Source organism: Rhinolophus hipposideros, assembly GCF_964194185.1.
Source record: "Rhinolophus hipposideros genome assembly, chromosome: 15".
Classification (NCBI taxonomy): domain Eukaryota; kingdom Metazoa; phylum Chordata; class Mammalia; order Chiroptera; family Rhinolophidae; genus Rhinolophus; species Rhinolophus hipposideros.
Window position 1 is genome coordinate 20,956,738 of NC_138061.1, and position 26,146 is coordinate 20,982,883.

Genomic DNA, 26,146 nt, shown 5'->3' on the forward strand with positions numbered 1-26,146 from the left:
TGAAAGTAATAAGGAAAAAAACTCAAAAATTCTAAAATTTAAAAGGACACCTTCACATTTTCTAAAGTACTTAGCATAATAAATTATACACAGTATAAACTCAAAATATCCAGTTGACTTAATATTCTTTCAATTGTCATCATGTCATTAAATGATAAATCTTAATGGAAATAGTCAATTTGTCAAAGGGCTCGGGTTCTAGAAGCTTTTTGCTCATTTTTTCAGTTCTCATACTTATTACAGCTATATTGTTTGTATAAATATCTTAGAAAATATAAATACTGAGGAAGGAAGAGAGGAGGCAGGAAGGAAGGAAGGAAGGAAGGGAGGGAGGGAGGGAGGGAGGGAGGAAGGAAGGAAGGAAGGAAGGAAGGGAAGGAAGAAAAGAAGGAAGGAAACAAGGAAACATTCTTTCTACCAGTAACAAGCCAGCTAATAAATGAAGAAGAAATGACAGAATAAGAAAATCACCATTTGGCAAAATATTATCATTTCTGTTGATTCAGGAAAGAATCATCAATGGTACTAAAACTAGAGGGTGAAGATTGAGAAAAGAATATTGACATAGTGTCAAATTATTTACCTGCTAGATATTTATTTCTTACAATGGGTTGAAGAATAAATTTACAGTGGAGAAATATGAAAGTTATCACCATAAGCAAACTATCAAACTTAATGTGGTCAGTAATGGGACTTACCATCTGCCTCCTAATATGATGCATTGAGAAGAACTTGACATCACTTCTGTGATATTCCTGCCAAAAGTGTATAACCTAAATGTAACCATAAGAAAACATTAAACAAAATTGAATTCAGTTTGAAAAATAACCTTCAATGTCATGAAATACAAAGACTCAAGATCTGTTCCAGATTAAAGGGGTCTGTCTAAAGAGATATGACAATTGAATGTAACATATGTTATTTGGATTTTCATTTGCTATACAGAACATAAATGGGACAATTTGTAAAATCTGAATAAAGTCTATAGATTAAAAATACTATTATATCAATGTTAATTTTCTGAGGTTGATTTTATTGGAGTTATGTTGCAGACTTCCTTGTTTTTAAAAAATATGCTCTGAAGTATTTAGGGATAAAGAGGCATTATCCCATGAAGTATTTAGGGATAAAGAGTACAAGTTACTCTTAAATGGGTTCAGAAAACAGATAAATGAATAAAACAACTGTAGTAAAATATAATAATTGGATAATCTGAGTGAAGAGTATAAATGAATTCCTTGCACTATTCTTGCAACTTTTCGATAAGTCTAAAATAAGTCAAAGTAAAAATAAAAAATAAAACTAAAAAAATAAAACATATATGTATATATGTATATATATATATATATATATATATATATATATATATATAGAGAGAGAGAGAGAGAGAGAGAGAGAGAGAGAGAGAATAAGCTTCTAAACTAATCCACAAGCAATTTAACTACCTACCAAAACAAACTGCTCATGCTTTAAAGGAAGACAACAAAATCTAGACACTCAATAGTATAATACTCACAATATCTAGTATCCAATAAAAAATTACCATATATGCAAAGACAGAAGAAAAGGTGACCCAAACCAGGAGAAAATTTCAGTCAGTAGAAATATCCATAAATTACAGAGATGATGCAATTAATCGACAGGGATTTCAAAACAGCTATGGTAAACATGCTCATGGATGGAAAGCATGAACATAGACAGGAAAGAGAAAGAAGATATAAAAAGTAAGAAAATGAAGATTCTAAAGCTGAAAAGTATAATATCTGAAATAAAAATATTTACTGAATGGGGTTTAATCGTAGAGTAAACAAGGAAATATTAGGAAAATATTGACATAGCAATAGAAACTACCCAAAGTGAATCACAAAGCAACAACAAGACTGAAAATACAGGAATCAAAGCTTTATAAGACACTATCAAACTGCATAACATAAAAGTAAAGGATTCCCAAAAAGAGGATGTGCACACAAAAAAAAGTTTTGAAGAAATAATGGCTAAATTTTTCCAAATTTTATAAAAACTATAAGCCTACAGATGCAAGAATCTCAATGACTCTCAAGCAGGATAAACATAACAAAAACCACACCAAAGCACATGATAATCAAATCCTAAAAATCAGTTTTAAAGGACAAATTTTGTAAATCAAAAGACACATTACATTCAGGGGAACAAAAACAAGAATACTGCAGACTTATAATCAGAAATAATACAAACCAGAATATAATATAACAACAAACAAAAAAGAGGATGGTAAAAGGGGACAAATTTTCAGTTATAAGGTGAATATGGTCTAGGGATTTAATGTAGAACAGGGTGACTATAGTTGGTAATACTGTATTATATAATTGAAATTTTCTGAGAGTAGAACTTAAGTATTCTCACCCCCTTCAAAAAAAGGTAAATATGTGGGCTGTGAATTAACAATGGAGGGAATCCTTTGTGATCTATAAAACAAGTCAATAAATTTGGAATGATTCAAAGCATACAGGACATGTTCTCTGATGACAACAAAATTAAATTAAAAATCAGTGACAAAAAGATATCTGAAAAACCCCTAAATGTTTGGAAATTTAGAAACGTGATCCTAAACAGCCCATGAGTCAAAGGAACTGTCATAAAGGAAAGTGAAAAGTAGTTAAACTGAATAATAATGAAAACAAAACATATTAAAATGTGTGGGAAGAACTGAAAGCAGAGCTTAGAGGGAAATATATTAGGTTTAAAGGCTACATTTTTAAAAAAGGAAAGGGCTAAAATCAATTACCTTAAGAAGGTATAAGAAGACAAAATAAGAGAAAAATTTAATCCAAATAAGTAGAAGAAAGAAAATACTAAATATCAGGGTAGAAATCAATGAAAACAAATGGCAATAGAGAAAAGTTAATGAAACAAAAAGCTGGTTCTTTGGAAATATCAACAGAATTTTATTGATAAACCCCTAGCTAGACTTTCATAAAGAAGGAGAGAACATCTGTTGAGATCCTAGAAATGTTAAGGGTAGCAAAAGAATGTTTTGAACAACTCTGTGTCAATAAATTCAACTTATATGAAATACTCAAATTCCTTGACAGACACAAATTATCAAAAAAATAAAGATGAAATGGAAAATATGAATAGTCCTATATCTATTTAAAACATTCTCGTAGGAAAAAAATTATAATTCAAGGTGATTTTATTGTCAAATTGTATCAAGGATTTAAGGACGAAATAATACCAATTCTACACAAAGTATTTCAGGAAATAGTGGAGAGGGAGTATTTCCCAATTTAGTTTATGAGGCCAGCAAAACCTTGATACCAAAACCAGGCAGTACCTTATAAGTACAGACCAATAATCCTCATGAACACAGTTGTAAAAGCCCCTAACAAAATATCGGAAAGTCTAACTCAACCATATATAAAAATGATAATATGTAGTGACCAAGTGGAATTTATCTAAAGATTGAAAAGTTCGTTTAATATTTAAAAATCAAAATAATTCACCATGTCAACAAAATAAAAAAGAAAGAGCCTTTGATTCTACCAATACATGCATAAGAAAGCATTAATAAAATTCCATACCCATGCATGATGAAAAACTCTAGCAAATAATAAATAGAAAGGAGCTTTCTCAACCTAATAAAAGGTATCTATTAAAATCCTATAGCTAACCTCATACTTCATGATGAAAGACTCAAACTTTCCCCTCCAAGATCAAGAAAAAGGCAGATATGTTGCTCTTTCCACTTTAATGTAATATTATGCTACAGTTCCTGCCCAGTGCAAGTATGATGATTATGAACAAAGAAATCATAGAAAGTATATAATTGGAAATAAAGAAAAACTGTCTTTGTTTATAAAAAACATGCTTATGATCATAGAAAACCCTAAGTAATTCCAAAAAGCTGTAAAACAAATGAATTTAGCAATGTCATGGGGTACAAAATTAATATACATAAGTCAATTGTATTTCCACTTATTAATAACCAATGAAAAATAAAATTTTAAATACAATTTACAATAACATCAGAAAATGCAAAATACATAGGCAAAAATTTAACAAAATATGTGCAATATCTATAAAGCTGAAAACTACAAAAGGTTGCTGGGAGAAATTTTAAAAGATCTAAGTAAGTAGAGACTTATATACCATGTTCATGGATTAAAAACATCAATATTGTTAAAGTGACAACGGTCCCCAAATTAATCTATAGATTAAATGTAATTCTAACCAAACTCACAGCAAGCTTTTTTGTAAAACTTAATAAGCTGATTCTAAGCTGTATAAAAATCAAAGGAACTAAAATAAAAATAATTCTAAAGAGAAGAAAAAGTTGAGGGTTTTACACCATCCAATATCAAGACTTACTATATAGCTATTGTTATCAAGATAGATATGGAACTACAGAACAGAATAGAGACTTCATAAATAGAACTACTCAAATATAGTCAATTGACTTTTTACAAATGTGCCAAGGTAATTTAATAGGGAAATGACAGTCTTTTCAGTAAACGGTACTGAACTACTGGATATCCATAGGAACAAAAATGAATTTGTACTCTAACCTCACACCACACATAAAATTAACTCTAAATGAATCATAAATACAAACATAAAAACTCAAGCTATAATAAAACTTATAGAGAAAAAGACAGATAAAAAATCATTACAGTTTTGAAGTAGGCAAAAATTACTCAGGACAAGAAAAATACAAACCATATAAGAAAAATAAGGATAAATTGGACCTTATGAAAATTTTAAATGCCTGCTTGCTCTTTAAATTATACTAAGAAAATGAAAAAGTAAGCCACAGACTGAGCAAAAATATTTGTAATATATGCACCTGACAAAAATTTTATATCCAGAATATACAAAGAACTTTGACAAACTAATAAGAAGATAAAAAATGGGCAAAGGATTTGAAGACACTTCAGAAAATAAGACATATGAATGGCCAAAAGTACATGAAAAATAGTTTAACACTATTAGTCATTAGGAGATACAATTTTAAATTACAATGAGATATTACTATATATCCAATAGAATGGCTTAAAAATGCTGACAATACCTAATATTAACAAAGATTGGAGTAATTAGAGTTCATACACATTGTTGGTAGGAATGTAAAATGGTCTAATCAGTTAGGAAAACAGTTTGGCAGCTTCTTAGCAAATTAAATACAGACTTACCCTTTGATCCAGCAAATCCATAGCTCAGTATTTACCCAAGAGAAATTATAATATCTGTCCAGATAAAGATTCATACATGAACATTCATAGCAACTTTATTCTTAATGGCTAAACACTGGAATAACCTGAATTCCCATCAACAGATAAATCAATAAACAAATAGTAGTGTGTCAATATAATAGATTATTCAGCAATAAAAATGAATAAATTACTGATACACACAACAACATGGGTGAAGCTCAAAAAAATTACACTACCTGAAAAAAAGCCAGACACAAAGAGTACATAGTGTATGATTCCATTTATCTGAATTCTAAGACAATATATATATATATATATGTATATATATATATATAGACGAAAAACAGATCCATCGTTGCTTAAGCTGGATAGGCACTGGGAATATTGACCACCAAGGGGCATAGGGCATTTGGGGGGGTAGTAATTGTGGCTACTTGGGCATATTCATTTGTCAAAACTTCCCAAACTGCACACTTACAATACTTTTACTATATGTAAATTATGAGGTTGGTGCAAAAGTAATTGCAGTTTAAAAGGTTAAAAATAATTGCAAAAACCGCAATAACTTTTGCACCAACCTAACATCCCAATTATATCTTTGATTTTATATATATATATGTATATATATATATAGTATATTTATTTTAAGTGTCCATAAAGATGTACTCAAAATTATAAAGCAGTAGTATTCCATGGGTAATATTTAAAATATTTAAAAATTGAGAATTATAAGCACCAACCAGTTAGAACAAATGATGGGTATGAACAATTCACACAGCCAACTCATGTGAATGATCCAAGTGTTAGCCCAGGAAAACAATAGTTCTTAATAAGTGGTGGGATTATTGTTCTCCTCTTTCTTCTTTTTGCTCATCTGTATTTTCTAATTGTCTATCCATATTTTCAATCAGGTACTCTAAAATAAGGGGGAAATCTATATCTAATTACAAAAAAGAAAAACAGTTCCTGTTACGATCACATCTCATACTGTTATAAAATTTTAATGGGTCTCAAAACCCTAATGGAACTTTTAAATAATAGATATGAGAAATGGTATACTAAAACAGCATTGAATGGGAAGTTAAAAATGGATAATGCCATAAAAAAATATTTCCCATCTACTGCAAAGAAAATAGTGAGATGTATTTTAAAACTATTGCACCATTTTAATATTTTAAAATGCTCTCCCTTTGCTCCTATTCCAATTTGATCTCCATGTAATTGATTATGTGTAAGAGAGAGAGAATATCTTTCCTCAAATTGTCCAGGCTCTGAAATGCCATACTGCTCCAAATTCATTATATAGTATTTTGCAAAGGGTATCATGGGCTAGGTCAAACTTCAGAATCTGGCTGAGCAAACCAGGAAATCCAACAATAATGATCAACCCTGGGTAAATTTTTATAGCAAAATTACAGCCCATGACAAAGAGCGATGCCACCATCTCCTCCTCGCATGACTACTTCCATCTCTAAGGCTTATGACAGCAACAAACCTTTGCTCTGAGCAGTTTCTTCAGAGGTAAGCACAATAAAAACCCGGCTACGAGAGCAGTGGCTGAGAAACTACGATCAGCAAATAATGACCAGGGAGGCCCCTTTATCGTGTCTCTCTCAACAGAGAAACTGTACCAGCTCCCCAGCGGCCCAGTCAAGAGGCAATGGCTGGTTTAGCAATTTGACTCTTTTCCGTAACTTTGAAAACCCCAGGGTAAAATGATGCTACCTCACAATCTCCTAATGTTGCTTTGCAGTGCTGCTCGAATTTGTAATTTTAAAAGCACCTCAGCCCACTGTGAGATCCCAGTTATCCTTAATGATTTGCAAATCTCAGTGCTTTTAACAGCTCATTTTTGTACTGTGGCTACGGTGCTAACACCTGCATCTATGTAGTTGTAGCTTATAATAGCCAGGGCTGTCAGGATGTGCAGTAAATGAGAGGCGGCAGCAGTATCTTCCACCTTTTCCAGCCTTAATTTACTTCTGCTGCATTTGAACATAAGCATATTGAGCCCCCAGAGCTGCCGCATCAGCTCGCAGAGCCTGTGCAATTGTGGCTCATGGGACCTCTGTCGTCCGCAGAAGCTGACCACCCTGCTCCATTACATGGAGGAAAACAAGAAGATGGCAGCTCCGGTCTTTTCTTCTAGAAGCTCTGACTTCTGAAGGGGAAGCATCTGTCCCCAGATTTCAATTGCAAGAAAAATGTAACAGAAGATTTTTATGACGCACCCAATGTGGCATTTTTACAAGATATTCAAACTATACATTACATGACCAAATTCTGCTTTATCCAGACATGTGTCATCCACTCTCTAAATAAGCATTAGAATCACATTTACAGTTGATATAATAAAGCATTACATAACAACATTTATTCTAATTTCAAAATATCAGGTATCTCTTATGTAATAGTAACAATGGTGGCGATTGTTAAACAACTGCTATGTGTCTGACATTGTTGAAAGCTTACGTGCATTAACTCATTTAAACCTCAGAACAACTCATTGTTATGCTGAGTCAAGATTTGAACACAGCATCTGTCTCCGGAGTCTTTGCCATACTGAGATAGATCAAGAACCACAGGCCCCACTTCCCTAGAGAAGTGAACTGCTTACAGAGTCACCCAAGGACTCCGCAGGAATGGCTACATTTCAAAATATCCCTGAACAGATGGGGAAATCTCCAGTGGTGTACATGTGTCATAACTGCCTTACCTTACTTTCGAGTCTTTTGTTTAAACAGAATCTGGTTAGCTCTGAGGGAAGATAGCATCAGTGATTTTCAAAAATGGAAGTGCCCCCCTCATGCTACACCCGCCCTGTGATTCTTTAGGTTTAAAGTGCTTTCAGCAAATTCTCTAGGGTACACACCTCCACACTCCACCCCTGTGTGGTACACTAAGAGCTGATGATCACACCTCACCAGAGTTGCCAGCTACACTGGAGTTGATTGCCATTTGCAGTTCTCCCTCTGGGACCATCTGGGAGAAGCAGCAGAGGCTAGCTCTGCCCAGCCCATTCATTTCTCCAAGCCCTCAACCACTTTCACGTCCAACAATCAGCACCAGCGGTGGTCGCTTTGTCTGTCTGAGGGCCGCTCCTAGGCGGCCAGATCCTGCTTTGCCCATAGCAGGGAGAACCAGAAGGACCCCTCCAGAGTAGTCCTTGGCCAGTGGCTAACAGCATGAGGGATATAAATATGCCAGCTCCCTCAACCCTGAGGGGGACAACGCTGAGGTGTGATTACAGTGTCTCCAGAGCCCCCTGCAAGACCCAGCCAAAGTCTCCCAGCATGGAACTTAACTTGATATTATACCCTAGCTACATCTCCTTCCCTTCCTGTCCCACTTCCCCACTCTTACTGAGTTTCCTGGGATCACTTCATAATAAACCACTTTCTCAGCCATCATTGCATTGGGTCTATTTCTAGTAGCAGAAGATCCTTCTAAAATCCCACCTCCCTGTATAATCTAAACAAGCACCATGGGGTCATTGGTCTCCTGCTCCTCTCCCTAGAAACCTGGGACCCCTAACACAAAGGGAGTGACCCACCTGTATTGTCCTTGATCATCCCTGAGCTACTTTCTCCTCAATAACAAAAAAATTACTGAAGTCAAGTTATTGTGAGAGAGATGGCCATTGTGTCCTCATATAATATTAGTGAATGAGCACTCTTAATGTGGGAACTTGGCACTGATTCCCACATAATTGTGGCTTCAACAAGAAGAAAATACAGTGGATTCAATGGCTCCACATGCTGGCCTGCAGCTTGGAAGCCAAACAGATCCCTGTCCTATGTAACTTGGTTCTCCAAGAGTGAGGTCCAGGAAGAGAAACCCATCCAAGCATACCAGCCCAAACTCCTCATTTTATAGTCTTGGTTCCTCTGAATCAAATCTTTATGTTACACATTTCTAACAGCAGTTTTAATCTTTAATTACTTTCCCAAAGCAAAGATCAACATCTCTACAAAGGCTCTCTTTTTATTTTTTATGATGAAGTATTTATTAGTATGTCTCTTTGGAATAGATTTTCATACCCTAGGCCTGAAAAGAAATTCCACATAGAAATCATTCTCAAAACAATTTTTAAATACTTGAGTTTGTCCTTCTTTCTCACCTCATGCAATGACTTGTTAATGAGGGATAATTAAAATAGATCCTTATTAATAAGAATGCACTGCATTTCAAAAATATTTTTTTAAATAGAAAAGCTTCAAGTGCACCTAGTCTATAACAGAGAAGTTAAGAATCCACAGCTTTATTCACACCGAGTGTCTAGACAGGGCACATTTCAAATGAATCAATGTGGCATTAACAAAAGACCTGCTTTATGCAATGGGTCAGCCTAATTGAACAGAGATAATTATAATCTGTAATATCCATGTGGACCAAATAGAATGCCATCACTCTTATATGTACATGACTATGATAGTTCTGTGTTTCTTTCCATCCCGTAATCTGAGCAGTGATTTCCCTAAATGTCTGTGACCTAACAGGTTTGAAACAGACTTCTCCAAAATGTTCCAGAGCAAATTGCGTGAGCTGTTCAACTGGACCCAGCCAGCAGCTTCAAGTTAAGACTTCATTTGAGATGACTTGCTGAGGGGAAATCCACCCCCAGTAAAACGAGGGCCAGTTGCTTTGGCCATTGAGAAGGCATTATCCATGGATATTCTGTCTTTGTTTCTGTAAGAGAGGAGGTGAAAGTTAACCTCCTTAACATCTTTTTCCTTTCCTAAGTTTGGTGTTCTCTAAGTTCTTAGGATGAGTTAGCCACTGCAAACTGCTGTGATTAAAGCTTCTGGTTTTAGACGAGGTGGTTGTTGAAAATCTAATTAGGTGTTCACTGATAACACATAGAATTAAGGAAAGACACAATTAAATGTGCCCTCCGAATGTTGATCTAAATACAGACAGAAGAGCTCATTAAAACTCAAGCACTATGGACTTAAGGCTTCTGACTTCTAATCATCTTCCTGTTTAAAAAAAACAGTTCCAAAGATCAGTCAGAAGAATCTTTCTCTTGACTCAATTACAATGACTAATTTATCGTTTATCAACTTTTATATTCCAAAGCACCAGTACAAACATAAATATTTACCACATATACACGATATCTTCATCAAACTTGGACATTTATAATAAGTTTTTCTGTAACTTTAGACAAGCAATAGTTATTATTAAAAATAGTTTAAGATTCAAGAAAGGCTTGGAAAGATAAATAAGATAGTACATTTGGCAATAAAGGGAATTCTACCCTAATATCTATGCTGTATCTTCTATACAGATCTCCTTTAAATACACACACACACACACACACACACACACATTCAGGTATCATACAGAGGTACCTTAAATTTATACAAATTACCCAAGTGGTCTTATGGAAAACATCTTGGGAATCCCTTTTTAAAAATAAAAATTAAGCAAACTACTGAGACCAAAACCAATTAGATTTGAGAACTGGCAATGATTTACCTTAGGGGAATGAATCTATCTTTTGGAAAAGAATCTGACTGGTACTGCAGAATCTAGACCAGCCTGGGGGTCCAGGGTAGGGGAGCTGGGCCAGGTGGGTAGAGCACAGGTTGGGACCAAAGCATGATAAAAAGATTATTTCAGAAAAAAAGAAAGCAAAAAGGTGAAAATGATATGAGTTGCTGTTTTATAAAATACTTATGTGGGGAGAACATCCACAGAGATTATTCTAAATTATTCCATTTGGAAAGAACATGCAGAGGGTTGGTTAATCAGTCCAGCTGTCTCTTAGCAGAATTGATTTCATTGTTATAAAAAAATAATCCTCCATAAATAGGACAAAAGCTTTAGCTTTGAGTGGGTCCAGGAAGAGAATTCCTTCACGTATTTTGGCCATTTGTCCACCTCCCGACTGTTGTTAGATGCAGGCAGTGCTTTCTCCTTCCCCCTGCCCTCTCTTACCTTAAATAACCCAAATTTTCCTCTCTGAAGGAGCATATACTTATTGCTTCTGGCTTGGCCTAAGCTGACTAATGGGAATAATGTCTCCTTTATATTTTCTTTTTCATGTGTTCATAGACCATTATAATGACTCCCTCCAGGCTTCTCCCTTCCAATCTAAACCATCTCAGCACTTTTGTTCTCGCCTTGGCTTATTTTTTTTTCAGCACCTTAATACTTTTTTTGCACTTCTCCTATGAACTCATCTCTCTGTCTACGTCCAGTTTATGGATCCCCAACTAAATGGAACCACCAGTGACACTCTAATCAGATCAGAGTGGCTAAAACTAATGAGCATTTAAGGTCATGAAGAGAACAGGTCAAGACAAATATTCTAGGGCAGCACAGTCTGATGGAACTTTCCATGATGGTAGATAATCTCTATATCTAGGCTGCCAATGCAGTGTCCACTCGCCACATGTAGGTAGTAAGCAGTGGAACTGTGACTAATGCAACTAAGGAACTGAGTTTTTAATTTGATTTTATTGTAATTCATTTATACTTCAATAACTACAGGTGGCACAGGGCTGGGCCCACTGGATGGGCCATTGGGAAGTGCTGAGTCAATAGAGGGGCGCTATCTGTTGGCTGGGCATGCTCTCTGTGCCCAGAGAACAAGGGGAGGGAAATCAATAAAGATCCAAGGGAGACTAGGCTAAACCCCAGGGCCAAGGCAGGGAAGCTAATCAACTCTAGAACAATAACTAACTGTTCAGCCAAGCTAGCTGTTCATAACACTGTAAACTAGACCACTGGTCTTCAAAATGGAGTACATCACTTCTAGAAAATGAATGAGATGACCCACTGGGGGTGGAAAGAAGATATTAGAGATTCAATTTATACTGTATCCTTAAAAATTACAAATCTCATTTTACTAATAATTACTCAAAAAGTGACAATAATATATGCACGTAATTTATAGATTAAAATATATCGGAAGTAAAAAAGGATTCTAAAATACAAATTTTATTTAAAAAACTACATGCATATATATTGGGAGGACTGCAAGTTCAAAGACGTTTCACTGATAGGGTGTGTAATCAAAAAGCTTGAAAGCCACTGAGCTAGACACCTGCCTCACGTGGAAACCAGCCATGTTGACACTTCATAAGCCTTACTTTAGTGTCCTAAAAGAAAACTCCAGTGTTTCCACTCCAACATTCATTTAATTCACATCATTAATATCCACAATTCTAAAACTTCAGTGTACAGGAAAATTACCTGCAGGGTAATTAAACGGCAGATTTCTGAGGCCCTCCAGAGCCTGCTAAATCTGAATATCTAGAAATGGGGCCTGGGAGCCTGCATGTTTAATAAGTCTGTTTCAGTGATTCTGAATCAGACAGTTGCCAGACCCACATGTTAAGAGAGACTTACCTAAATTTGCTCTAATTTTTAGCAGCATTTTATTCTACCAAGGAGCTGACATCTGAATGTGGAATGGGGGAATATTCTGATTTACAAGAAGGGTAGATATTTACTGGCAAATAAATTTGCATAAAGTTACTTGAAATAGCTCTTTGCCACTAATAAATCATAGCCAGATGCATTCAAATGCTCTTTTACCATGTCCCTGAAATGCTCATGTGGATGAAATACCAAACTTGACTTTCAACCCATACGGTGAGCCACAATAGAGTGGACTAGATGATTTGGGCAATGCCCTGCAGCCAAACCAAGGTTCAAACCTACTGATTCATTTGGGCTCACTCTCCCACCCTGAGATCAGGCAAGCGATAACAAAGTGAAGGGAACATTGACCTTGAGACCCAAAATGTTAACCTGCCATCTGCATTGTCATCTTCTAGAAGAATGAGAGCTCACATCGAAAGCCCACAGCAGATACTGAAGTCAGTTACTAGACAAAGGGATTGTTCACAGACAGTTTATCTAAAACAGATGAAAATTATCTGTGCATGCTCCTGGTTACAGGGGTACAGTCATATTATAGAAAGAACAGCTTTACCAAGCTCAGACCCCTTGGCAAAATTGCAGTCTTACATGTGAATTCTTCAGCCAGTATAAGGCTGATGGTGAACCTCATTTGCAAACATAGTTATGGAATGATTATCTCCAAACCGTGAGAATAGTGTGGGGACAAAATGACACTATGTTTCCTCTACTCCACGTTAGGTCCACCAGGGAGCAGATATTAATGGATTCCTGTTAGTGTCCAAACAAGGGGCCTCAGTATCGGATGAGACCCTGATCTTACTCCGCCGATACATACCCAGTGAGTGACCTGTAGAATATCAATTATTCACCCTGTAACTTAGTTTACCCCAGGGAAATCTGCAACTCTGTGATTGCCCACCAAATATTTCCTCATCAGCAGGTAATAGGCACAACAAAACTAGAAGAATATATGACTCATTCTTACTTCTGAATGTGTTCTTTACGTTTCTGAGCGAGATATTTCTTCTTTAAACTTAGTAGTTCATTGGTGAGTTTCTCAATCTCATATTTATATTCTTGGCTCTGTGACTCATACATATTCAGTTCTGAAGACAAAACCTAAGGTGGCAAATGAAGCAACGTTAGCAAAAAATATGCAGTGAAACAATATCTTTGTCTGAAAAATCTTTTTAATCTGCTGCAATTTCTAGAGGTACAAAACCATGCCCAGTTTAATAATCTTCACACTTCCTTCCAGTTCAAGCTCTGTGTCTGAGTGAAAATCTCACTGAGCACTGAAGATTGTCCCTCATAATCCAGGGACAAACTTAAATGAAACCTCATTCCCCTGCTTAGAAAGGAAAACAATCAGGCAACAATCAACAGGCTCACACATGAATGGTGTCATGTGTTTCAAGGAATATTGTGAATAGAGACAGAAAAACTCTGACATACAGTTCAAAATTGCCTTTAAAACCTTTTTTAAAAAGCATTCAAGAAAGACATCACTAGGGAGTGCCATTCATCTGAGGATTATGGTAAAAATTATCCTGGGCTCATCCTGCCACCACCACACCAAGCAGGAATTCAATTTATGTGTTTTCTGCTAAATGCCTGTCACCTCTTTACTGTGTTCCTAGGGACCGTTCACAGGTTCCTGCTTTATCCCAGCACTGAGACACTTTCCCCAGAGAATCAGAGAGTTATGACATGTGTACGAGAGACTAATGCCTGTGAGGGGCTGTAACAGGCCTGATTGTCTGCCTTTTCCATTGTGGTATTCAATTCATGTCACTGACCTCAGACTGGGCAAGAAGAGTGGGAATTTACTCGTCTGAACAGAATGTGGAAAGCGTGCCAAAGCTAGGGGTGTGCCCCACAAAAATCAACGGGAGCAAAGGAAGGCTATTGTTCTAAGGGGCACGCAATAGACTTGGATTTGTTTTCCCTCTTGCTCCCTATTTCAAAAATTTGTAAAAAAAAAGAGTGGGGGGGATTTTTGTCTTTTGAGTGTTCATCTGCTTCTGAACTCTTTCCTCTTCGTTGCTGTGAAAATGATTCTATGTTATTATGAGCTAAAGAATATGATTTTCCTGTTGGAATAAAATCTACCTTAATAGTTAAACTATTAGGAACAAAGATCTTGTTCCCAAACAATGAATGTGGAATTTCCTAAAAAGGAGTCCAGACAATTAGGGCAAGCTGGCCAAGAGGCTCAGGACCATCCACCTCTGAACCTCTTCCACCGATGGTCACATTTCATTCAGAGCAAAAATCAGGACTTCCTGAAATAAAGGGTTAATGTAACAAAAGTCTCCTACGAACCATTGAATGCAATCCAGTGCTACATGTGGCTGACAGTAGTGTGAAGACAGACAAGTGCTACTCTAGTCTATACCCACCCCTCAGAAAATAGGCTTCTATTTTTTTGCTGTTGTTTGGAATATTCAACTGTTTAAGGGGATGAAAACAACCAAAAGATTATGCCTTGTGCAAAACTCAAATTATGTCTCAGGATGATCATGTGAAATGAACACTTAAGAGTGATAAGATGAAAATTAATGTTCTAATTCGATTTGTGTTTCATCTGCCTTTTTTAACTAAAAGCGTGCAATTTTACAATGTCCTACTTGTGAAAGGATTAGTACTATATTAGTAGCATGGCATCTATTTTACCCCAGGCAGAAGGGTAGGAATTATTACCCTCCGTGTGCAGGTAAGTGCCAGCATTCAGCTGGCGTGTGCTACATTCTGTGCATGTGTGTGTCTAAGACTTCCCTGGCACGCCAAGAATACAGAAGTATCCACTTAGGAGGTAAAGCTCAAAATATAATGGGAATGCAGAGCTTTTTAGAAAACTTTAAAAAGGCATGTGCAATAGTAAAATATTCCATCTCCCCAACTGAGGTCCTTAGGACACTTTGAAGGGAATTTATGCTAAGAGGATCCCTGCATGATTTTATTTCCCTTTCATGGCAATTGATTTGATACATGGTCATGAAGCAAGGTCCTGGGGGCTGGGGAGTAACTGGTGCTTTGTGTGCATTTATTTCAGGTGGAATGGAACAGCAAAACCCTGCTTTGGCACTGTGGTCTGCTTCAGTGGGCAATAGTGTTAACACATTTCCTCTGTTCTTCCCTGCCATCCAACTCTTCAACCATTTAAGTTGTGATGATCCATAAAAAACTGTATCCCCCAAATTTCCATCCTATCGCCATCATCCTCTCCCCAACTCTTTCCTGACTTGCTCACCTCCCTCTTTCAGGAAATGGAGAATTTTGGGGTCTATCAAGCTAGGAGCAGGGGGTGGCACTGAGGCTTGCCCTGCTCCTAAGGCTGATCTCGGTGGAGCATGTCATTCGTGAGGCCAGCTCCTTGTGCTGAGGCAGTGGATGCGTCCAGAGTGTTCCCCACAGTGTGGCCATCTTCAGCCAGGAAAGAGCAGAGACTGCCACTTACTTTAAGCTGCTTGGTCTTCTCCCGCAGCGTGTGGCGGTATATCTGCAGCTGCTCCGCAGCCTCGGGCCCCGGCTGCCGGGCCAGGATGTGCTTTAGTTCCACATACAGTTTCTCCTTTTCCTGGTGGAGAACATAACCACACACAGAAATAAATAGCCCCATCAAGACAATGAAAGTGTCTTTAGCAGCATGGTCAGCTTGGTTGGGGGCCATCCTAAGTGACATCACAGCTCCATGCTGATTCCATTCACCTGTAGATTCATTCAATCACGCATCAAACCAACCCCAATCAAGGGACTAGCATGTGCCCAGCATTTGGATACAAATAATCAGGCAGATGAGGAAGAGAAAGTCCTAAATTTATGCTCACATGCCTGAAAGACAAGGGCAGTGTTGGAAGAGGTCAACAAAGTGTTATGACCAGTAAAAGGAGTAACTCTGGTTGGAGGAGTTGGGGGAGATTTCACCAAACTGTCACCTGAATTGTCCCTTGAAGAATAAGTTGGTTGCCCCCATGCAGAGAGAGACAAAAAGAGCTTTTCAGGCCAAGGTTCAGTGACAGAGCAGGGGAGTGGTGAATCCAGCTCAGTAGGTACACAGGGCAGGAGGTGGAAGAAGCAGAGAGAAAAGGCTGGGCTCCTAGCTTGGGACCAGACTGTGTGTGTCATACACGATGTGCTTCCAGACCACATCTTTTAGGCAGTTGGGAGCCAAGGATGAGCCACACCTGGGTTTGTCTTCAGAGGACTGACTCCAGCGGGAAAGCAGAGAACAGAATGAGGAAACTGCTCAGGGCACCAATACAAGCAGAAGATAAAGAAAGCTGGACCAAAGGCAACTAGGATGGAAGGTAGGCAGATACGAAGACATGTCCGAGGTAGAACTGGCGGGATCTGATGAATGATCAGACAAGTGAAGGGAGGGGCAGGAGCCCAGACGACTCCAAAGTCTCTAATGGGGGGGGGGGGTGATGGAGGCAGTGAGGCCAGGAAAGAAGACAGTGTGGAGGGAAAGGAAAGGGAACTGTTACTGCACTCTCTCCTGAGAATCCGTGGGTTCGGGTTATGCCGAGCGTGGGGCCCTGTAGGATATCTAGAAGAGGAGTTGAAAATGCGCTCCCAGAGTTGAGAACTGAGGAGCAAGTTGGCGCTAGATGTGAGTCATGGCTAGAGTCCTGAGAGTGGATCCATCAACCAGGGATAGCTTATAGGATGAACCAGGACAACAAGATTTCGGGGAGAGGCAGCATATAAGCGGTAGGCAAGTAAGAAGCATCCAGAGAAAGATAATAAGGAAGAGTAATTGAATAGCACCCAAACCAAGAAAAGGCAGATGTTTTGAAAAGGGAGGAATGATTTGGGTGGTCAGTGACATCGCATGGGGTAAAAAGAAGAAAACAGAGGCTCTTGGGGTGGACTATTAGGAAAGCACCGCTGACCTTGTCAGAAAGGTTGCAGTAACATTTTGGGAGTAAAAGTCACATTGGTTGAAGAATAAATTGGAAGTAGGAAGTACAGAAAATGAATCTTTTAAGAAACATGACATAGGAAAAAAAGGACTCTAGAAAAGGTTTGAGGGAATCAGTAAAAATCCAGGAAAACTAGGATACACAAATTTGTAGAACTAAAAGAAAGGGCTTCCTAGAAACCCAAAGCAAATCACCACTAGGTTACAATTTAATCTATAAACAATATAGAATTCCCATTTGTACCCAGAGTTTGTTTGCCACATGTTTTGGGGTCCTTGAATTAGAAATATTACATATAAGCAAAGATTTCTAAAGCATTCGAATTCTAGATTCTCATTCCTCTAAACTGTAATAATTTGAACAAACATTGAAAAAAAAGTAGTATGTCTACTCATTTGTCTCTGTACATATTATTGTCTTAACGTAATTAAAGGAAAAAATATAAGTAAAAGCGCTCTCATTAAATGAAACATCCAGTCAAATGGAAACTATTTTTTACCTAGAGCTAAGTATTCTTAGCGTTGTCATCAAATGATCTGCTTTTGCCAAAGAACATAGAAGTCGTTTTTAAAAACGACTTAAGTCATTCTTAACCATTTGTCTCTGTTTTTCCTTTTCCCTGGCCAAATTATAGAAACTTTATTATAAACAGCATGGCTCTATTTTCAAAAGAATATATGCGCCTTAAAAATTAGTTGGGTGGAATAAACTTCTGGAGAAACAAATATCACCTAATACCCAGCATTTTAATAATAATTCCAGAAATGACAAAGAAATCCAAAAGCCCACACAAAAGAAGAACAAATCGAATTACAAAGTAGTGACTTTCCTTTGCTGTACAGACCTCCTGTCACACCTTACAACATAATCTTCCCAGTAAATGGATGTAGCAGGCAATGAGCAAGATATCAGGAGGTAAGTTTATTTTCTATAGCCACTTAACACCTGCTCTGTTGGAAAAATAACACTTCTGACAAGGCTTCAAAATTCAATTTGGAGAAGTAGTGGAAAAGCTCATGAAACTGTTTTGTCCATTCTTTCAGCTCACCTCTCTGTATACCAGAATACAGGAAGGCTTGAAAAGTAAAGAACCCCACAATGATGAAGAGGAAACAATCTAGTTTGGGATATAATAATGTCTTAAACTGAAAAGACCATCTTACTCCAACAACCTTCAAATGTTTCACAGGTGTAATTCTTTTCAATTGTTCCTGTGAAGGAGGGAGGAAAAAGACACAAGAGAAAATCTGGAAGAAGCAAATATTTATTACCTCACCTCATAGGTGAGAATCCCAAGGTCCACAGGGATGAATGGTGTGTCCCAAGTCCCTTGACAAGTCAAAAACCTCAAGAATCACTTTTAGATAGACTCAAGAATCACTTTTCCCATGTAACACCTCCTCTGGGGCTTGAAAACATGCTATAACCCTGAAACAATTTGGATCAAACTGAGCTACATAAAAGGCTACACGATCACATCAATAGAAAATGGAGCCAGGTTAGAGGGTTTTAGCGGGAAGTGCATGACTCAGCTCCCCCCTCTCCTGAGCTGCACCATCTGAATGAGCCTTGCCTATGTCCTGTAACAGGATGTGCAAGAGTGAACAATCCTATCATTTTCTGTAACTTCCTGTGTGTGTGTGTGTGTGTGTTTGAGATTGTAAAATAAATTAAAATGGATTTATTCTAAAGGATAACAGAGTGACTGAACAGTAAATATCCACAAGTGTGAAGAAACTCAGTAAAGTAGCATTAAACCTGCCTGAGTATTCAAAGTCAAGAAGTTCTGCGAGTTAACTAACCCAGGACAAGTGATACATGTGTGTTCATGGTGAGTGGAAAGAATACCAAATGAAACTTCAGGGACTAAGACAGTGGAATGTATGAAGAGAGGAGGGAAAGAGAATGGGAGGGTAGTGGTTGAAATGCACTGCCGGGCTCCAACGCGCATGAATTTTAGTCTATGCTTACAATGAAAAACCTGTTAAAACCAAAGTGATGTCTGATCAGCATTAACATTCTAGCTGTGTGTATCATACAGATTTGTATTTTGGGAGAACGTGCTAGTAATTTAGATAAATATGGAGTGTTTGATGGATTGATGGTCTTAAGTACAATTGTTTTCCAATTTATTTCTCTCCTAACCCTCTATAAGGGCCAACCAAGCTCTTCAAACATTGTGCAATGGTGTGTATAATAACCCCATTTAGAGACAAAGCATGCAATTCTATTATAAAGAGAATCTATCTTATGCAACAGAGACTCATTTGCTGTCCAATGTATATTGTCTCCATAAGCCAGTAGTGGCATAACCAGCTGCCTGGTAATACATATCCTGTCCTTCTTCATTAAGGCACCTCCATTTCTTTTTAAACCAAGTCAATTAATTTGTCACTGGGTTAGAAGCACCATATGCCAATGAAATATCATAAGAAAATCATAAATAGCTTATTATTTCCCCACCAACAAAAGATTGCATCTTCAGGTTGGCATTTCTTTATTTATTCAGAGTTTGTTCATAATGCATATCACTATTATTTTGTAGCATGCCTCACTCTTTAAATTATTTTATGAACAGCTACACTGGAAAAAAAGGCAAGACTATTAATGCCAAGAGACTAGCTTTCTTTTTGGCTGAGCATGTCTTGCAAGCATTAACCATACGATGCCCATTCCTGAAATGATATTCTCTTCTTAGACATCCGTCTCTCAGTTGGACAGACTGTCAGACATGGTTAGGGATTCTTTTGTTGCAAGAGTCCCTGCCAATTTGTGCTGGATAACAGCATGGTTCCTTGTCAATATTGGCTGAGTATAGCGGTACGATGTTACAATATTAGCTTCAAATAATGTATCATTACATGGTGACAGTCTCTAACCACATGCTGGAAACTCAGATATGGAATCACTCAGACTTCAGGTATTTGTATTTTATCTGACAGTAAAATAAAAGTCTACATTCTGAACAGCCTATGCAAATAAAAGTCAATGTTATTCTGGGTACCATTCAGAGGAAGAAATTGAGTTGCTCATGAGAACTCCTTTCCATCCTGAGCTACAATCTTATATTCACTCTCTGTTTATATTCTCTCTTTTGCTTTGCACCCTCAGCTGAAAACAGAAGGTAGTCCACGTTCAGCGTGCACCTTAATACCCCTTCTTCTTCGGCTCATCTACGCAAAACAGTCACTAAGAGGATCTAATTTGTTTTGTTTTAATCGGAATCTGTGCTGGCAAATGCCAGTGCATTGGTTCTGATCACCTTGGATTCATCGGTTTGCTTGAGAGTGTTGGGAATAATCACCTCAGCCTGTGAACTAGCTAACTCACGTGAAACAGGCAGCTTTCCCCCTGATTCGCGCTTATCTACACCCTCCAGGACGAAAGCCACCCATTCAGATGCTTGGATACCACACACTCCAAGGAACGAGAGGCTGTCTAGTCTTCACTCTAGCTCACCCAATGGGTTCAAGATGAAGTGAAATTTTTTTAATCCCATAACCAATGCTTCTGAGAAAGCCTACTTTATAGAATACACAGAAAATCTGCTTTCCAAAATGTCCACATATGCCTTATGTTACTTCAGTATTTAATCTTCATGATTCCATTGTTTCTCTCCAATTATGAGCCTTTAAGGTCAGTATCACGATGGATCTTACCATGTATCTCTCATACCTACTATTGTGCTCTACTCATTCTAGGAGCTCAGTAATTTTGCTGCTTGTAATTATATCGTCAACAAACCATGCCCATCATATTTTAGGAGTACACATCCACAGAGGTAAGCTGTATTCATGTTGAGAACTTTTACTTGAATTAGACCATTGGCTAACATCTTCCAATTAGTGAAGCTTGTGTAATTCCCCCCTACTGAGCCGGTACTATAAGTTTTGCAACTTGGAGCTAAATTTTTCATTGTCTATATCAGATGGAACTCAGGAAACCACTTGTACAATTTTGACCTCTTACTTAAATGTTTATAGTGGTTTTCTGATAGTGTGAGTGGTTACAAATACTTTTTTAATCCATAAGATTAGCAAATGTATTCCATTAATTGGCTCTGAAAACCTACTTGTATGTACATGTGCATATTGATACATTAAGTATAAAAATGCAAGCATAACTCTTAAACTATAGTCCTCAACTAAATAATGGGTTGACTTTTTACACCAGCTTCCTTAAACATAGAAATTCTAATTGCACACATCACTCTTTTCCACACTTAAAAACATGTAATACATTTTTGCCTCTTTGCTTGGTTCTCATCCTTTTTCCATCCTCCCGCCCTATCCATAATCCTTCACAAAAGACTAAAGCCAGATTTAAAATCTTAAGCAAAATCGTTTCCCTCTCTATAGAAAGGCAACTTCAGAACACTGCATAATTTATCTTAAAATGCCTGCTTTCATTAGTAGGAAAATTAATTAGAAACTCTGTAAATATATTACATTTCTATCTAGCGTTAGCAAAGGAAAAAATAATGGCTGGTACCTTGGGACTTTCTTGTTTATTAGCTTTATAACAAAAATGTCAGCTAAATTGAAGTCTGGACCTATATTGTTTATGATGTCATGAAGTGGTAAAGCCCCCTGGAGAGAATAGGAGATGCTGAATTTGGGGACGAAACAGAATTACACGGCTGAGTTCCCTATGAGCAAGGAGCTACTTGGTTACACAGTGGTTCTTGGCTTCCAGTGTAGATGATTAAGTTGTTTTATGAGGCATATGAGAAATTTCCATGCACTAACCTTCACCATTTTTTTAATAATAGGAAAAAAATGCTTCTGGTGCTTTCTGATATAAGCAACACAAACTTTCTTGAGAAATCTTTTTGCAAGGGGTTTTATTTCCAAATGCAAATATATGTAAAATCCTGTACAAAGTATATAATTGTCTAAACCAGACTGAAATTCATTGTCCGAACTGTGGACTTATTTCACCTTTGTATCTAACTTAGCAACTTAATATATGTGAAGAACTTGCGCATATTAAATAATGACTGCGTTGACTTTTCTTAAAGCCTATAATGAAACAGGTCTAAAAACTTCAAGGTAACTAAGTTTCTATTTATTACCAGTTCTATGCATGTTATGGTGCTAGTTTCATACAAAGATGAGTAAGGCCAAAACTTCAAGACCCTTACTATTCAGTTGAGGAAAAACAAGGAACTAAGTCGTGAAAGAAGACAAAGTAATTTCAGGTACCCAAAGAGATATCAGAAGTAGGATGCAATGTGTGAGTAGGTTCAGTGGTAGAAATGATATCCATTTGATGGAACATAGGGAGGGAAATAGTTTAGATGGATCTTGGTGAGAGTAACAGTAGAAACAACAATATTTGTATGAATGAATTAGAGAAGGACCTCACGATCAAAGGGCAAATTTAATAGATACAGTCATTTGAAGTCAATCCACTTAAATGTGACAAATTTTCATAAGACATAGTAAAGAAAAACTTTGAATGAGATATTTTTCCTTGAAAAACTGATCTAATACTCATAAAAAGAAGTTTATTTTCTCTTATAATTTAAACCTTTACATTTTAATTTTAATAATGTTCTATTTCCTGGAACAATTTATTGATTGGGGGTTTTGGCATAACTAACAGCATTATATTATAGTACAACTGACTTTCTTCATATATCTGACTTCTGTACTACAAGTTCTTCTTAAATTTTTATTATGTAACAACCATACAAAAGTATATAGCATATGTCACTATAAAGCATAATAATAAAATGAAATAGAATGTTATCAATTACTTAGAATCTGTGTATTCCCTTCTCCATCCCATTTCTGTGCCTACAAAAAGACTACCATCCCCCAAGGTAAGCACCATTCTGAATCCTGTTAGCATCCCTAGTTTCTTTCATATAATTTTAACATACATCTATTATTTCATTGTGCTTTACTGTGAGCTTTATAAAAATATATCCGAGTGTACCTAGTTTCCTTTGACTTGCTTGTGTTACTGAACATGATGGTTCTAAGATTGATTTGATGTTGTTGTGTGTTTCTGTTCATGTCGTTCATTCTATTGGGTGAGAACTCCGTAATTAACTCATTCTTCTGTTGATGGGCATTTGGGTTGTCTCCAGGGTTTTGTCTTTATCAACAATGTTGCTACGAATATTCTTGTGCATGTTCCCTGGTTCACAAGTACAGGTCTTCCCAGACTGTAGACCTAAAAGCAAAATAGGAATGGCTGTATCTTAAAGATATGTGAATATTCAACTTCGTGAGATAATGTAAACTCATTTTCCAAAATGTTTAATAAAAATCCCCACTGATCCGCATCCTTGCCGTCACTTAGTGTTGTCAGGTATTCGTAAGCAGAGAGCCCGCTAAGTCACGCCCTGACCAGACACCTGACCCACTGAAATTAGAGATAACGTGTGCTGTTTTAAGCTGCTAAATTCGTGGTAATTTGGAACAGAGCAACAGATAACTAATGCAGACATCTTAACTTCTGTCTGACCAGAAATAGTAAGATGGTATCTCAACGTGGTGACACATTTCATTTTCCTAATTATGAAATAAGGTTGAACATTTGTTTTCAAATGTATTCATCATTTGTGTTTCTTTTTCTGAGAAATGCCTGTTCACATAGATTGTTTTCCTATTTTTCTACTGAGTTGTTTTTTTCTTACTGATTTTTAATTATTTATATATTCTGGATAAATACATATAATATTGTGCCTTGCTTTCTTTATGACTTCTTTTGAGAAGCAGACGTTCTTAATTTTAATGTAGTAAGATTTACCCACAATTTCTTTTATGATTACTGTTTTTTGTATCTCAGGTATTCAGATCGATTATTTTTAAAAGATTCTTTTATCAGAAATATTCAAAGCTTTTATTAATTTCTCCCAAATCTCCTCTTAATCCTTTGATATTTAAAACATTCTTTTTTGAGGTACCTGCACTTATGAGTATATTTGTTTAACTTTCTCTTTTTCCACCAGATGCTGATTTGTCATTGCCTTTGTATCTAATGCCAGGATTTCTTAAATATCACTTTCATTAACTGCATGAGATCTGGCACCTTTTGTAAAGTTTACAATTTTACTTTACAGTTGCTTTACTTCGTATTTGCATTCCCTGTTGGGTATGAATACCATTGGACAATCCTACTGAAAAAAAGGAGACCAGTGATGTCAGGATGAACAGGAGTTAGTCACATGACCTGGGAGACATGTCTGAGTAGGCAATAGTCATAATAAATGGCAAGCTCATTAGTGGATGTATTTATATTATAACAACATTCACTTTCCTGCACATCTCACAATTTGGCATTACTGGACAAAGAATACTGGAAAAGAGTAACCGAAGCAATAACAGCAGCTCTCACGATAGAACAGGTATTATGGATGTGTCAGGGATGGTACTAAGCCCAACACGTGTTATTTCAATAACTCATCACATACAACAATTCATTCACCCAACCATTCATCTATCCATCCATTCAACACATGCTGATAGATGTACCAGACACTGAGCTATACTCTGGCATCATCAATGTTGTCATGGTTGTTTTCATTGTTACCAGCTGCCATTTATTAAGCAACTACTATATGCCAGTTACTTTTCATAAATTATGTCCAATTCTATAAATCAGTGAGTATCTTCATTTTACCCATGGGAAAATAAGTTAAGTAATTGACCAAGGTCACTAGTGCTAGAGCTATGAAACCAACCTAATTCCAAAAGACCATAATCCTTCTTTTATACTGTGTTGTTCTCAAGGAATTTAGATCTAATGAGAGCAATAGACAAAGGAGTCAACAATATGTTGTGATAAGAGCAATTCTAGACAGACAAAAATGATTCCACAAGAATAAAAGAAGGGACAAACCTTAAAAGAAAAGTCCCTAAGATTCCACTAATAATGGTCCGTCCTTATCAAGCTCAAGGAGTTTATCTGCAAAGGCCATCTGGCTTTCCCCTGGATATCTCTCATTCTTGCTTCTTGGTGATTTGTTCAGGTGTGGGTGAACTAGGCTGTATAAATGTAGGGATTCTAGACAGAGACAGTCTAGGAACACGCTTTAATCAAGTACATACTCCTTGGTCCTAAAAGGGGCGCTCCTTCCTCAGGCCCTATTTAATTTGTCTAACTTAGAAGAAGACCTTGAGGCCTCCCACACTTTCTCCTTAAAGCCTGAGGTCAAGAGTCAAGCCAGACAGTGAACTCCCAGCTTCCTCTCACCAAGGTGCCACTGGCATAGGAAACATAAGGGAAATTCTAGAACCATAAATAATTAATCAGGCCTACAACATGAATGATCCTTTAGGGACTAATAGGATAAGGCAGAATGATTCCAATTATTCATAGAACAATAATTATAATAGCTAACATTTATTGAGCACATACCACAAGCTCTGAAAACCACTTTATAGATATTGTCCATGATTTCCTCCTACATCAACTCCATTTCACAAATGAGGAAACTGAGGCTCAGCATGTCTAAGTAATTTGCCCAAGATCACACACCTACAAATAACAGAGCCAGAATTCTAACCCAGACCAGTGTGACTCCAAGCCTGGACCAGCACTCTCTTGGCTTCTTCTAGTCCATTGCCAAACAACCCCTTTCTACCGCTCTCAGTCACCAGCCACGCCAAAGGCAGTGAGGGATCAGGAGAGAACAGA

The 26,146-nt window shown here is 37.1% G+C and overlaps 1 protein-coding gene across 1 annotated transcript in view; it reads right to left on the minus strand.

Annotated features, from left to right (window-relative positions):
- Nucleotides 1–9,078: 9,078 nt before the first annotated feature.
- Nucleotides 9,079–26,146, minus strand: part of CFAP58 (cilia and flagella associated protein 58) — an 89,376-nt gene continuing 72,308 nt past the window's right edge. Inside the window, exons 16-18 of the mRNA XM_081073722.1 lie at nucleotides 16,027–16,146; nucleotides 13,552–13,685; nucleotides 9,079–9,878 (exon numbers count right to left, since the gene is read on the minus strand). Of these exons, the coding sequence (XP_080929848.1) occupies nucleotides 9,767–9,878; nucleotides 13,552–13,685; nucleotides 16,027–16,146 (366 nt within the window). The 3' untranslated portion in view covers nucleotides 9,079–9,766. The remainder of the gene's footprint in view (nucleotides 9,879–13,551; nucleotides 13,686–16,026; nucleotides 16,147–26,146) is intronic.